Source organism: Podarcis filfolensis (assembly GCF_964270895.1).
Source record: "Podarcis filfolensis genome assembly, chromosome: 1".
NCBI classification, from domain to species: domain Eukaryota; kingdom Metazoa; phylum Chordata; class Lepidosauria; order Squamata; family Lacertidae; genus Podarcis; species Podarcis filfolensis.
In genome coordinates, this window is record NC_139604.1 from 131,011,481 (window position 1) to 131,025,263 (window position 13,783).

Below are 13,783 nucleotides of genomic sequence, written 5' to 3' on the forward strand. Positions count from 1 at the left end.
TTGCAGGGGCAGTATTTTGTGCAATATTTGTTCAAGCTTCATGGGAGAGAGACATTTGGAAAGGCAGCCCATGTTAAAGACATCATCCAGAATGCCAGCTGTTGCGGGTGTGTCCTAGGACATAGCAGGAAACCTTTTGACGCACCCTAAAGTTTAAAAATGCCAGATTCTGTTTTCTTCTGTAGAGCTTCCCACAAACCAGGGAGATGCAAGAACAGAGAACAAACATGTCCCACCAAAGCACAGAAAACAAGACGTGGGATGGAGAGTTAAAAATATGAACAGAAGGTTTGAAACTAATCATATTTATTGTGAATTCAACCACAAATTGAGAATGTTACGTTTCAGGAATCCATCGACAAATCTACCCTTTAAAACGTGAATTTATGCTGTGAAAACTTTACAGTATTGCTCTTGCTCACAGAGAACCCTCACAGCTTATATTTGTTGTATTTTGCATCAGACAGCTTGCCAGGGAGGTAGTGCCAGGATAACTTGACTAATTAAGTTCCAATGAGACGTTGGAGACAGGTGCGTTTTCACCTGCATGCACCAAGCAAAGGCAATTGCAGCATGGTCATGTAAGAAGCAGCTCAGTTCCACTGCAGCTGTTTATCGTGATACTGATCTTGCTGTTGCACCTTCTGTTGCTAGATGGACAGCCAGAGTCTCTTGAAAATCATGCAGGTAGTTGTATTGCTGCAAGGGAAAGCAGGGTGGATAAGCTGCAGCACCTGTTCTCTAATCACAGATGCTAAAATGAGTAGAGGACAGTTGTGAAAGGTGGTTGTGAGAACAGATTTCTGAAAGCCCAAAGGAAGTACTCCTGACTCCCGACCAATCCACTTTTTAGCTGTCAAGCAGATCCCCTTCCTTTCTCAGGTTCTACAAAGTGTTGTCTGTTGGGAGTGCAGGTTCCTAGAGTCTCTTTCATTTTCTCCTCCCTCCCTGCTGAACTTGCTTAGAGAGACCAGGTCCAGGATCCTCCTAATCTGCTCATATGTCCTTGATTTTTTGCAGTCCATTAAATGGCAAGCTCCCTGAATAAGAGGACAACGGGAGATGCTGGGTAGGATTCACTAAACCAGCACCATCAGCAGAAGCCTGGTGCAAGGACTTCCACTTGTGCAACAGGGATTTCCCGCCCTCTGCCCCTGAAATTGGCTTCAAGGGGGTCCAGAGAACATCCCACAGAACAGCACATGGGGGAGGATAGGAAAGGGGGGGTTGTTTCATCTGGGAAGCTGCAAGGCTTGCACAGATGGAATGACTGGAAAAGCACAATGTTGAATTCCACCCAATAATAATAATTATGTTCTGTAAATATTCAGGGCTTATCCACACTTGCGCTTGTCTTGTGTCTAGAAAGCCTGTTTTCTGTAAGGGCAGTGCAGGATTCTGGTATGGCCTTGTGGTCAAGAGCAGAAAAGGTGAATTACGGATACTGACACCAGCAGCACTGATATCCTGCTTTAACTCTCAGAAAGCCAGGAAAGGTTTTCAGTGCCAAACAAAACACTGCCTTTAGTCAGCTGTTGCCCTTTAACTTGCCCTCCCGTTACCAAGCCCGCTCATCATGGCCTTCCCTCATACCTTTATGGTTTGTATAGCTCCTGAACCTCTCAAGTCTCGCAGGCTGCCTATGGCCTGCTGTGGGCCTATTGTGTCCGATATCTGAAGCAGGAGACAAGCTGCTACTGTAAAAAAAAGAGAAAGAAAAAACCCAAGAGATTTTCTGCTTAAGGAAACCAGTTGTATTTAGTGAGGAGGCAGAACCTGAGTGAATAATAATAATAATAGTAGTAGTAGTAATAGTAACAGTAATGATGATGATGATGATGTTATAATTTGTACCATGCCCATCTGCCTGGGTTGCCCCAGCCACTCTGGGCAGCATCCAAAATATAAAAACACAGTGAGACATCAAATGTTTTAAACTTCCTTATACAGGGCTGCCTTCAGATGTCTTCTAATAGTCATGTAGTTGTTTATCTCCTTTTCATCTGATGGGAGGGCATTCCACATGGCAGGCGCCCTCTGCCTGGTTCCCTGTAACTTCACATTAATATGTTTTAAGATTGCAAATCCTATATGCATTTACCTGGGAGTAAGTCCAAGTGAACTCAGGGGAGATTACTTCCGATTATATATGCCAGGGATTATGCTGCATGTGAAGGGTGAGCAACATCTGGCTGTCCAGATGTGGCCAATGGTTAGGAATGGAGGGAGTTGTAGTCCCAACATCTGGAGAGCTGTCAGTTCTCCATTCCTGCTGCACATGCTCAGAGCACATTTTCTTGTGACGCATTCATTACACTTGTTGAGGCTGAAGCTAAGAGAGTGGCTTGCTTAAGGAACCCCAGGGAAGTCACAGCTGAGCTGCAGGACAGCGCAGAAATATCATATTATGCCTTCTGCATTTCATGACCTTTGTCACCAATGGGTATATAACCTGCGAGCTGAGAATAACTGTTCATGAAAGCTTCTGCCATAATACATCTGTGAGTAGTTCAGGTGCCACAACAATCTTTGAGCTTTAAAGCAAGGACTTCTAGCTCCAATCTCATACTGTTCACCATGACACAGGTCTTGCAAGGAAGTTTTTATTGCCCATCTTGGCTTTTCATGGGCACCTCAGTAATCAAAATAAAAGATTAATAGTTCTCGCAACTTGCGGGGGGAAAATTTGTGCTCTGCTAGTGATGCTCTTCTTCCAGAGTTGTTGTTATACCTAGGGAGTAGAAGGCATGGAGAATTCCTCCAACTCAGCTGTGAAAGAGCCTTTTACATCTGCAAAGATGAGTCTGAGACTACTGGTGGAGAAAATTGCGTAACATACTAGAGGATATAGGTTCACGATCAGATGGATTTATGCAGGAAAATGCCAATATTAAACTAATTAATGCTTTTAGAAAAAGTATTTACTTACTGAGACAGGATCTTCCAAGCCCTCCATAACAGCTGAAAGTGGGAAAAAAAGGATTGGGCATTTTTTTTTCAAAAACAGAACAAGTACAGTGGTACCTCGGGTTACATACGCTTCAGGTTACAGACTCCGCTAACCCAGAAATAGTGCTTCAGGTTAAGAACTTTGCTTCAGGATGAGAACAGAAATCGTGCTCCGGCGGCGCAGCAGCAACAGGAGGCCCCATTAGCTAAAGTGGTACTTCAGGATAAGAACAGTTTCAGGTTAAGAACGGACCTCCGGAACGAATTAAGTACTTAACCCGAGGTACCACTGTACATTGTGGTAGTATCAAGAGTCACAACGAACCAGTCTTGTTCCAGAAAAAGGTTTCCAATCTGATATTGAGAGGCAATATCCTTAACACAGCCACCCCAAAGCTGGTACAGTTCAGATGTTTGGGCATTTGACTTTCATCAGTGTCAGGTTGGGAAAGCTGCCCTGACATAGGCTTGTTCAGGGCTCCGTGTAGCTCTGTGTTTCTTGAGCTTCCCTTCAAAAACCTAGCCTACGATGACTGTGTATAAGGGCTCTCCAGTTTTCTTATAATGAACCCTTATTGTTGCATAGGACAGAAGCTTCTCTGTGGCACCATTTTTTTAAGCTAAGCGAATCTGGGTGCCGCATGGGAGAGTGCTGGAAATCTTTTGAATGCTGCCTTTAAGCTTCTTACACTCTGCATTTCAATCGGGAGAAAGACGCACTCGCAGAGCTCAGGCGATGCTGGATTTCACCAAAGAAGAAGAAGAAGAAGAAGAAGAAGAAGCTTCTTAGAGCAAAGGCAGGATAAAATATAATTACTAAAAGTCTAAAATCAAATCTTGGGAATGGCACACATCTTCCTTCTCATCCTGACTTCACAAGCTCACTGCTAATAATAATAATAATAATAATAATAATAATAATAATAATAATAATATCTTTATTGTCAATGTACAACCTGTATACTATGAAATTAACTGAGCCTCCCCCCCCACTCAATCTCATTGTACTCTGTGTGCTTGTCGCACAACACACCAACCCCGAAAGTCAGTTGCACTATATTATTTTCTGTTCAGCAGCCTAACAGCCCATGGATAGAAACTGTTTTTTAGCCTGTTGGTACGACTGATTATACTTCTATATCTCCTGCCCGAGGGTAGAAGATTAAAGAGGTGCTGGCCAGGGTGTGAATCGTCCCTGAGAATTCTTCTTGCACTTTTCCCTAAAGCAGGGGTCAGCAAACTTTTTCAGCAGGGGGCCAGTCCACTGCACGTCAGACCTTGTGGGGGGCCAGACAATATTTTTTTTTAAACGAATTCCTATGCCCCATAACTAACCCAGAGATGTATTTTAAATGAAAGCACACATTCTACTCATGTAAAAACATGCTGATTCCTGGACCATCCATGGGCCGGATTTAGAAGGCGATTGGGCCGGATCCGGCCCCCGGGCCTTAGTTTGCCTACTCATGCCCTAAAGCATTCAGTTGTAGGATTTTCTTGATTTAGGAAGATTCTCTAGGATGCGGCACATCTGCATTTTATTTTGTCCTACCTACACGGGAATGGTGGCAACATTCAAGGGGGTGGCAGAAGCTGGTGTTAGCAGGAAACTAAGGTGGATGTATGCAGGTTGTGACCATCTTTACTTGTGGAGAGAGGACAAAAGATATGGCGCACTGTAACTCACTGTATTAAGGTTTTCCGGTCGCCTTCGAGGCAGCTCCTCAGTTCCTTTAGAATCAGGCAGCATTTGGCTATGTCTGGAGTGTCTCCATCAGGTATAGGGTGATGGTGCACAGCAATCCCTTGGCTCTGATATGCCTCTAGGAGGTGTGGGACACGGTACTTTGCAAGCTCTCCTCTGGTACAGAGGACAAAGACATCCTGCACCCCGTAGCTCTTCAGTTCATCTGCAAAGGAACGAAGCTGTTCGCCTTGTTAAAATGCTACACGAAGCCATAAAAGCCTTGTGAATCCTAACTCAGAAAACAATTCAAATTGACTTTACAACACGGAATTTGTGTGTTCCATGACCTGATTATTAGGCAAACCACGGTTGCTCGCCTAATAAAGCTCGCCTAATTTTAGCAACTGAAATTGCAGCACTGCCCTGGAATTTGATACTCTGGCAGGGTGGAATTAGTGCTCTGCTCAGGATACAAGGAAAATAAATGTTCCAAGGAGAGCAGCAACATTTAATAATTTATTAACTAATTTTTAAAAAAATGATCAATAAAAAGGTGTCCCCAATTAGACACTAAATTCTTAAAATGCTTAAATCATTTTTTAATTGTAATTTTTAAAATTAAAATGTAAAAACAATTCATTAAAAAATCTTAAATCATTCTTAAAGCAATAACGTTATACAAACTGCAGGTGGCAAATGCCATCTTAAGAGCTATTCTCTCAAGTGAGAGGGAAGAGGAAATGTCTCTTCTGGAACCCTTTATCAGGAAAGATGTTACACAAAGAAGGGAATAAGGAAAAATAAGAACACCAAAAGTGCTTATCCCAGAATCCTATGCCAGTTGCAAGTCATAAGAAATGGGAAACTTGGAGCAACCAGGCATTGAAGGAAGGCTGAAAGATCCCCAGGGCACTGATATATAATTACCTATATCTTTCTGAAGGCTTCTTCTAATACTTTTGAATCGGCAACCTAAAATGATGCAGTGTTGATGCATGAAAGAACATATCAAGTACTGCTAGAAATATAACAAGTATTTGCTAAATACAAGGCATCTATGTCTATTTACCACCAACAGGCCACCTTATTCAGTTATGTTTCATTTTACTTCACATGTAGTGACATAGGCAGATTAATGTGGGGTGGGGTAAGTTAAGATTTCCCCCCCCATCAAATGAATGAGCTTTTAAATAAGTTTTTAAGCTGTTATTGCATACCTGGTAGTGAGCAAATTCCCAGAAATTGGGAATAGGTTGGTGATAGGGCTAACCTACAGAAAGCAAGAAAGAAAGTTAAAAACCTTTACAATGGCATTTAAATTTGCAATCAGCAAGCTCTCTTTACAACTACAGGTCTGCTACATCGTCGGCAGGAGTTTCAAATCTAGCTCACAACTTCTCTAGATGTCCTTTTCATTGCACATGCATAGTTTGTGCTCATGACGCTATCGGGGTGGTTACATGTGACCCCATTTTCAACACTGTTTGAGCCGGCAACAGTTCTGGGGACAGTCACACCGCTTCATTTCCAGCCTATCACACAACATCCTGCTGAAAACCTGTAACGTTTTATATCCCAGAAGTTTTAGCTGATCTTTGTCCCGGTATTGTTGTGCAATAATGTGGAAGGATTGGGGAAGGCAGGTTGACAAGAGGAGGAATGACTGCAGGGAGTAATGCTGTGAGAAAAAAAGCCATGGTGCATCTGCAGCAGTGCAATCGGCTGCCTTCCTCTGCCCCAGCTGCGACAAAACATGTCTCTCCCGCATCAGTCTCTACAGCCACAGCAGGTGCTGTAACTCTCCAACCATTTGACTTCACCCTCAAAGGCGCACTCCTCCATTGTCTCCCGAGACAGATGAGTGCCAACAACAAACTGAGGAAGCACCACAGAACAAGCAGAGTAATACAACCACCCCATGCATTATTATTGTGCAAAGTACATGTTGCAGAACACACCCACAATAAAAAAAAGACTAGTCTGGAAAGGCCCTCAGAGATTCTTCAGATGGTTAGACAGTGAAAGAATTTATGATCCTCACCTGTGGAGGGACATTCAAGTTGCAAAACATAGGGGTATATAAGAAGATATGTTTAACACAATCTGGAAATTACAAGGTTGTGGCTGATCAATTAGTGTGAAATAATTTTGGAAGTGGGAGAACTTTGTGCAGCCACCCAGGTGAACTGTGGGTAACCTCTGGGGTACTGCCTATACTACTGAATAGCTTAAAAGAAGGGAAGCTCCCCTTACAATCCAAGGGTATAACTGATTTCCAGTAAACCAATTGATGGCGTACTACTGCAGTTTTCTTGATTTTCTTTTCTGTTACAAATCTCTGCAGCCAAAAGGAGAAATGTAAAGTATGCTTTGGATGGTTATAAAACTTCCCTAAACAGGGCTGCCTTCAGATGTCTTTTAAAGATAGGATAGCTGCTTATTTCCTTCACATCTGAAGGGAGGGTGTTCCACAGGGTGGGCGACACTACCGAGAAGGCCCTCTGTCTGGTTCCCTGTATCTTCACTTCTCGCAATGAGGGAACTGCCAGAAGGCCAGAAGGCACTGGATCTCAGTGTCTGGGCTGAACGATGGGGGTGGAGATGCTCCTTCAGGTATGTATGGAGGTCCTGAGTTGCCCAGACAACAAGACACACACCCCAGGCTCACTGATGTGGTCCAAAGGAAAACAGAGCAAAATGTTTGGCACCAGCTTGGCTGCAGGAGTTGCTGGAAGGAGGCGTACAAGGTTTCCTGGGGACTCCACTCCGGGTTTGTGTAGGGTCTACTCCTTAGCCTTTTCTTCTCCCGAAGATATCCCATAAGGCAGCCGAGGTTTAGGACCAGTGTTTTCCTTCTCTTACATGGGCTACTTTCACAGATTAATGAACCCCACCTGACCCTCACTTCCCTCTGCAGCATGTGCAGAAACCCACTCCTGGTCTCGTCCGCTCAATCTGCCAGAGCCTGTCTTCACATGCAGGGCAAGTCCCTAACTCACCGTGGGTGTGAGACCCATTGGCTACCGTCACCTGGTTTAGCTAGCCAGATGAAGTTGTTCCCAAGGTGTGGCCGCTGTCTCATACGGACAGTTTCCAGGAGCTACAGGCGAGAGCTGAGTGAAAGGTGCAGGGGACCAAAGGTGGACAAACTGCCCCAGAATGAGCACAACTAAGGTAAAGGTAAAGGGACCCCTGACCATTAGGTCCAGTTGTGACCGACTCTGGGATTGCGGCGCTCATCTCACTTTATTGGCTGAGGGAGCCGGCGTCCAGTTTCCAGGTCATGTGGCCAGCATGACTAAGCTGCTTCTGGCGAACCAGAGCAGCGCACGGAAATGCCGTTTACCTTCCTGCCGGAGTGGTACCTATTTATCTACTTGTACTTTGACGTGCTTTCGAACTGCTAGGTTGGCAGGAGCTGGGACCGAGCAACGGGAGCTCACCCCGTCGCGGGGATTCGAACCACTGACCTTCTGATCTGCAAGTCCTAGGCGCTGTGGTTTAACCCACAGCGCCACCCGCGTCCCATAATGAGCGCAGCTATCCCTCCCCTAACACACCATATGAAGAAAATTAAGAAAGCTATGAAACGTGGCTAGTGGCGAGAATACTAAGCTGCTCCAAAGGAATTCTGGAAGGGATCCCCTGAGGAAATTTGGACCTACCAGGATACTTGAAAGGGTACCTGTTCTTCCTCCGAGGGTTCTTCGTCTGATGAGTCAAACTCGTTTGCCTGCATTGCAAGATTTTACAACATCAGCCCACTTACTGCACACACGACACCTCGGGGTACAAATCAACTTCTCCTTCGCTCACGTCTAATAAATGGTCGATACCTGTATAGCTGCTTCATGACTATTGTTCATTCTGGCTGGCCAGGAAATGTGTCATGAAAGGCTACAGATAACTGGCTGCCATCCACTAAAATTAGAATTGCAACCTGTCCAGCTGCTGGTGTTTCTAAGTGCCTTGAGCAGAATTGTGGTGGTGTTTTTTTTTTTTTTTACATATCTACCTTTATTGTGACATTTAGATTAGTGACATGTCCTCCAGCATTTAAGCTGAAAATAAGGACCCAGTGTCATCACAGGGCGATGGGTGAGGCAGGTCCAGGCCCATTGAGCAGCAGGGGGAAAGGGGTAGAGTCGTTTCAGGGAGCAGGAGATCTTTAGGCGTCAGAGGGTGATGGAGCAAAGATTTAGGGTGGCCATGGGGTCTACTGTAAAGAGGACTGTCCTATATATTGGTTTTAATGTATCTATGTGGGGTTTATTGCCTGCTTGGTTGTAAGTTACTTTGGGTTGCTCTGGGCTAAAGCAATTAAGAAATTTAAGTCATAATAATAATGATATATGAAGTGCTGTTTTGTTTAAAGCAGGCATGGCCAAACTTGGCCCTCCAGCTGTTTTGGGACTACAACTCCCATCATCCCTAGCTAATAGGACCACTGGTCAGAGATGATGGGAATTGCAGTCCCAAAACAGCTGGAGGGCCAAGTTTGGCCATGCCTGGTAAAGATAAAGAACTCTAAGAAGGAAGATCACCATGTGCCTTGAAGTTGCAGACAGATGGACAGCAGAACAAACAGGTTCCTTGGGTCACTCACCCAGTTTACCCCCACTAGGATAAAAGGTTACAGTTTCTCCATTTAATTACACTGTTGACTTTCAGATGTTGCAACTGTACATTTAAATGGCCATGTGCAAATGTTACGCGTGCCCTTGGCGTTGCGTAAGTGGCCATCCTCCAAATGTAATTGGTGGCGTTGCAATGGGATATAAGAGCGGAGAGACGAGGCCACGAAGGGCTGGGAAGGCAAGAGCTGTGGGATATATCCAGCCTCATATAACCAACATGCTTAAGGCTAATTAATGGATGATGGGGTTAAGAGCATGGAATAAGCTATCCTGCCAGCTTTCGCTAGATCACTTCCCCTCACCTTGAAAGTAATAAAGCTCTTGGGTCTTCCAGTTTCCACCTTTGTATGCTTTATATTATTATTATTATTATTATTATTATTATTATTATTGGGGTTTGAGTATTTCCCCATATTATTCCTCCTGCACGAGCCATAAATCTGTGTTGAAGGCATGGAGTGGATTGTGTTAATGATATATAAAACTGAACACCTGTATACTGTATCATGCATTTCATATAACTACCCCAACCCTGACTTTAATATTAAATGCTTTAATTGTTTATTTGTAGGTTTGCTCTTTTACATGTAAACCTCCCTGGAGAATTCTACCCAAGAGCACAATAGAAAATGCTGCAATAATAACAATTAATAATACAGTAATAGCAGTTCCCGCAGAAATGGTTATAGCAGAAATAAATCCCTTTACCCAAAGGGTTTTTGTTTTGGTTTTTTTTGCCACCATCCTCCTGGAGGTCATGCCTTGGGCACCCCCCTTAGTTTCTGCTTTCCTAGAAGCGCCAATAATTTGTGGGAGCTACAATCTTATAAATTGGGTAGAGTGCTTTTAATGCATCCCCAACTTGGGTTTTTTTTAGGTTCCTTACGCGGGTTTTTGTTTAACTGTTTACTTGCAAATACTGGCAGAATCCGCGACCAAGGGAAAGAGACGGTGGAAGAAGATTGGAGGAAATTTAAAGTTTATCTTAAGAACTGTTGCAAAATTAATGAGTGCTAAAATGTCATGGGTAATGTAAAACAGAATTGCAGTGACAAATAACTGGGTAAGAGAAAAAGGATTAAAGAAAGTGACTTATAAGTAATTGAAATTAGGGGTTGCTGGAAAAGCTTAAAACAGGGATGCAGAAAAGGGAGGTATGGGGAAGTCGTTGAAACAAGGTTTAAGAAAAAGAGGTTATGAAATTATACGTGTTTATATGTTTGTTTGTTTATGTGTTGTTAGTTGTATTGTGTCTTAATATATGTTGGAAAATCAATAAAAATTTATTTAAAAAAAAAACTGTTTACTTGCAAATCACTCTGGGTCGCCTTGGACAATATAAAGCGACCGACAAATGTAATAAATAAATAAATTATATATATATATATATGTGTGTGTGTGTGTGTGTGTGTGTGTGTGTGTGTATATATATATATATAATTTATAATAATAATATACACACACACTATTTATTTATTACATATAAATATAGGTCCCACAAGCCTGTGAGGGGCGCATTAACACTGAATAATTTTTGCCTTCTGTCTCTTTACCCTCCCTATCCCCCTTAATTTCCAATGTGCCGGGTAACGCTGAGGTAAGTTCACTCTGCACATGCTCAGAGGCACCCTTAAAGCGAACGGCGTGGAAAAACGAGATTGGTACGGGGAGGCGGGGAGAGGCTGAGAAGAAAGGGATCCCATTCGCCCCGCGCTCAGTCCTTCACAGGAGAACGAGGCGGGGGCAACGCCCCTTTTTCCCGCCCAAAATACAGAAAACGGCGCAGGATTGGCAGTTCCCCTCCCGCTCTCCTGCGTTGCTAGGATACAGCCTCCCCTCACCTCAGCTGCGCGGACTCGCGCCATCCTCTGCCGAAGAAACAAACAAACCGCCGCCGGCCGCCAACGGTTTCGAAAGAGAGTTCGCGCCGTAGCCGAGAACGCGGATTGGCCCTTTTTTCTACCGCCCCTTTGCCGGCGGCCTATCAGCCGGCGGGGAATAAACAAAGCACCGGCCTTGCTAAGGCTTCTTGGAAGGACGCTTCTTATTGGACAGTGGCCTTGAAGAACCCGCCCCCGCCTGCTCTTGACTCAAAGCGGTTTACAAGTATAAAACAACCAAAAACGAAAAGATAACAGCACATAATTAAAATCCACAATGAATTTCGGTTTTTCAAATTAAGTATCAGTGATTTTTTTTGTTGTTTAAAAGGTAGTCCTAGCATCACATTAAAATTCCATCAAAATTAAAAAGATACATTTCATTATTATTTATCTATGATCTCTCATAATTCAGTTGCAGAATCAGTTACTGTTGTGAAATGCACATGATTTTACGAGACAGTTTCAGGTCCCTTGCTAGCACAGAGGATCTAAAATATAAATAAGGCATTGTGTTAATTCCACGTTTTTATGAATAAGGGATTTATTCCTTGGAGGAAGGGATTTATTCCCCCTCCTTTTGTCAATGGACAACACAGCCCTATACATGCCTACTCAGATGTAAGTCTCTGTTATGTACTGAGTTGAATAGGATCCAAACTGCAGCAGTCTGATTGGTCCTAGAACAATAGGATCCAAAAGGCAGCAGTCTGATTGGTCCTAGAACAATAGGATTCAGAATGCAGCAGTCTGATTGGTCCTAGAACAAGGCAGCAGTATGATTGGTTGGCAGGAACCACCCAATCATGCTCCAGATAGAAGTGAATTCACAACCTGATTGGCCTACAGGAGAATTCCGGAATTAGCCAATCATGTGCAGCCCATTGTGTAAATAATGTATATAAAGCAGATACTTTGAGGGGACATTCATTCATTCCTCCTCACCACTATGAGCTGAATAAAGAGCATGAAATCACTTTGCGACTCTGAGTATATTTCAGTCTCGCTGAGTTCAGCAGAGCTTCTTGTTGTTGTTAATCGTTTTGTCGTGTCCGACTTTTCGTGACCCCCTGGACCAGAGCATGCCAGGCACTCCTGTCTTCCACTGCCTCCCGCAGTTTGGTCAGACTCATGTTCGTAGCTTTGAGAACACTGTCCAACCATCTCGTCCTCTGTCGTCCCCTTCTCCTTGTGCCCTCCATCTTTCCCAACATCAGGGTCTTTTCCAGGGAGTCTTCTCTTCTCATGAGGGGGCCAAAGTCTTGGAGCCTCAGCTTCAGGATCTGTCCTTCCAGTGAGCACTCAGGGCTGATTTCCTTCAGAATGGAGAGGTTGGATCTTCTTGCAGTCCATGGGACTCTCAAGAGTCTCCTCCAGCACCATAATTCAAAAGCATCCATTCTTCGGCGATCAGCCTTCTTTATGGTCCAGCTCTCACTTCCATACATCACTACTGGGAAAACCATAGCTTTTACTGTATGGACCTTTGTTGGCAAGGTGATGTCTCTGCTTTTTAAGATGCTGTCTAGGTTTGTCATTGCTTTTCTCCCAAGAAGCAGGCGTCTTTTAATTTCACGACTGCTGTCACCATCTGCAGTGATCATGGAGCCCAAGAAAGTAAAATCTCTCACTGCCTCCATTTCTCCCCTTTCTATTTACCAGGAGGTGATGGGACCAGTGGCCATGATCTTTGTTTTTCCCTTGTAAGTGGGTATAGGACTGTGAGGAAAAAAAAGGGAGTTTTAGTAAAACACGACTGCAGCAGTAGAGGGCACCCTTGCTTTATAAATGCAAAACACTCTTTTAAAAATCTCCTTTGTAAAAATATGTTTGTTAGCATCACATTATGCACTTGCAAAATAATGTGATCAATAAAGCACCACTCACGGTGAGGCTTTTGCACATCATGTACTTGAACAGCAGGGTGTAAAAACTGGAATGGTTTATACATACCTATATGAGCCTGTTTGTTTCCTCCTTTGTTAAAAAAATGTTACTAGAATCATAGCATCTTAGAGTTTGAAGGGACCCCTAGCGGTCATCTAGCCCAACCCTCTGCCATGCAGGAAACTCAGCTAAAGTTTATTATTATTATTAAAGCATACAGGACAGATGGCCATCCAAAAACTTCTGCTTTAAAACCTCAAAGGAAGGAGAGTCCACTACCTCTTGAGGGAGACTGGCGAACAGCCTTTCCTGTCAGAAAGCTTTTCTGTATGTTTAGTCCCCTTTCTTGCAACTTGAATAATAAATATAATAATAATAAATTTTATTTATACCCCGCCCTCCCGGGCCAGAGCCGGGGAACACCAGTAAAATTACAGTAAAAACATAATAGGGAAAAAATCCAATTTAAAATAAAGGTTAAAATGCAATTTTAAAAGCAGCCTCATTTTAGTAGTAGCCCATAAATCAAATCCAAAAGGGGAGGGAAACATAAGGGTCAGACTGAGTCCAAACCAAAGGCCAGGCAGAACAGCTCTGTCTTGCAGGCCCTGCAGAAAGATGTCAAGTCCCGCAGGACCCTGGTCTCTTGTGACAGAGCGTTCCACCAAATCGGGGCCAGTACTGAAAAGGCCCTGGCCCTAGTTGAGACCAATCTAACCACCTTGCGACTTGGGACCTCCAAA

At 43.7% G+C, this 13,783-nt stretch overlaps 2 protein-coding genes across 10 annotated transcripts in view; one reads left to right on the plus strand and one right to left on the minus strand.

Annotated features, from left to right (window-relative positions):
- Positions 1–13,783, plus strand: part of LOC310765020 (uncharacterized protein) — a 183,275-nt gene that overhangs the window by 139,782 nt on the left and 29,710 nt on the right. The window lies entirely within an intron of this gene.
- On the minus strand, positions 290–11,220 carry CDKN3 (cyclin dependent kinase inhibitor 3). Of its 9 annotated transcripts, none has more exons than XM_083620595.1 (8): positions 11,115–11,220; positions 8,302–8,369; positions 5,854–5,906; positions 5,564–5,608; positions 4,637–4,859; positions 2,930–2,961; positions 1,594–1,694; positions 290–699 (listed from the first exon to the last, which is right to left on the minus strand). In XM_083620595.1, the coding sequence occupies exons 1-8, from the start codon at positions 11,136–11,138 to the stop codon at positions 613–615; spliced, it is 633 nt and encodes a 210-aa protein (XP_083476721.1). In that variant the 5' UTR covers positions 11,139–11,220; the 3' UTR covers positions 290–612. The 9 variants fall into 9 exon arrangements, with proteins under 9 accessions (XP_083476721.1, XP_083476720.1, XP_083476717.1 ...); XM_083620594.1 differs by having other exon boundaries at positions 1,594–1,697; positions 11,115–11,218; XM_083620591.1 differs by lacking the exon at positions 11,115–11,220 and adding an exon at positions 10,902–11,079.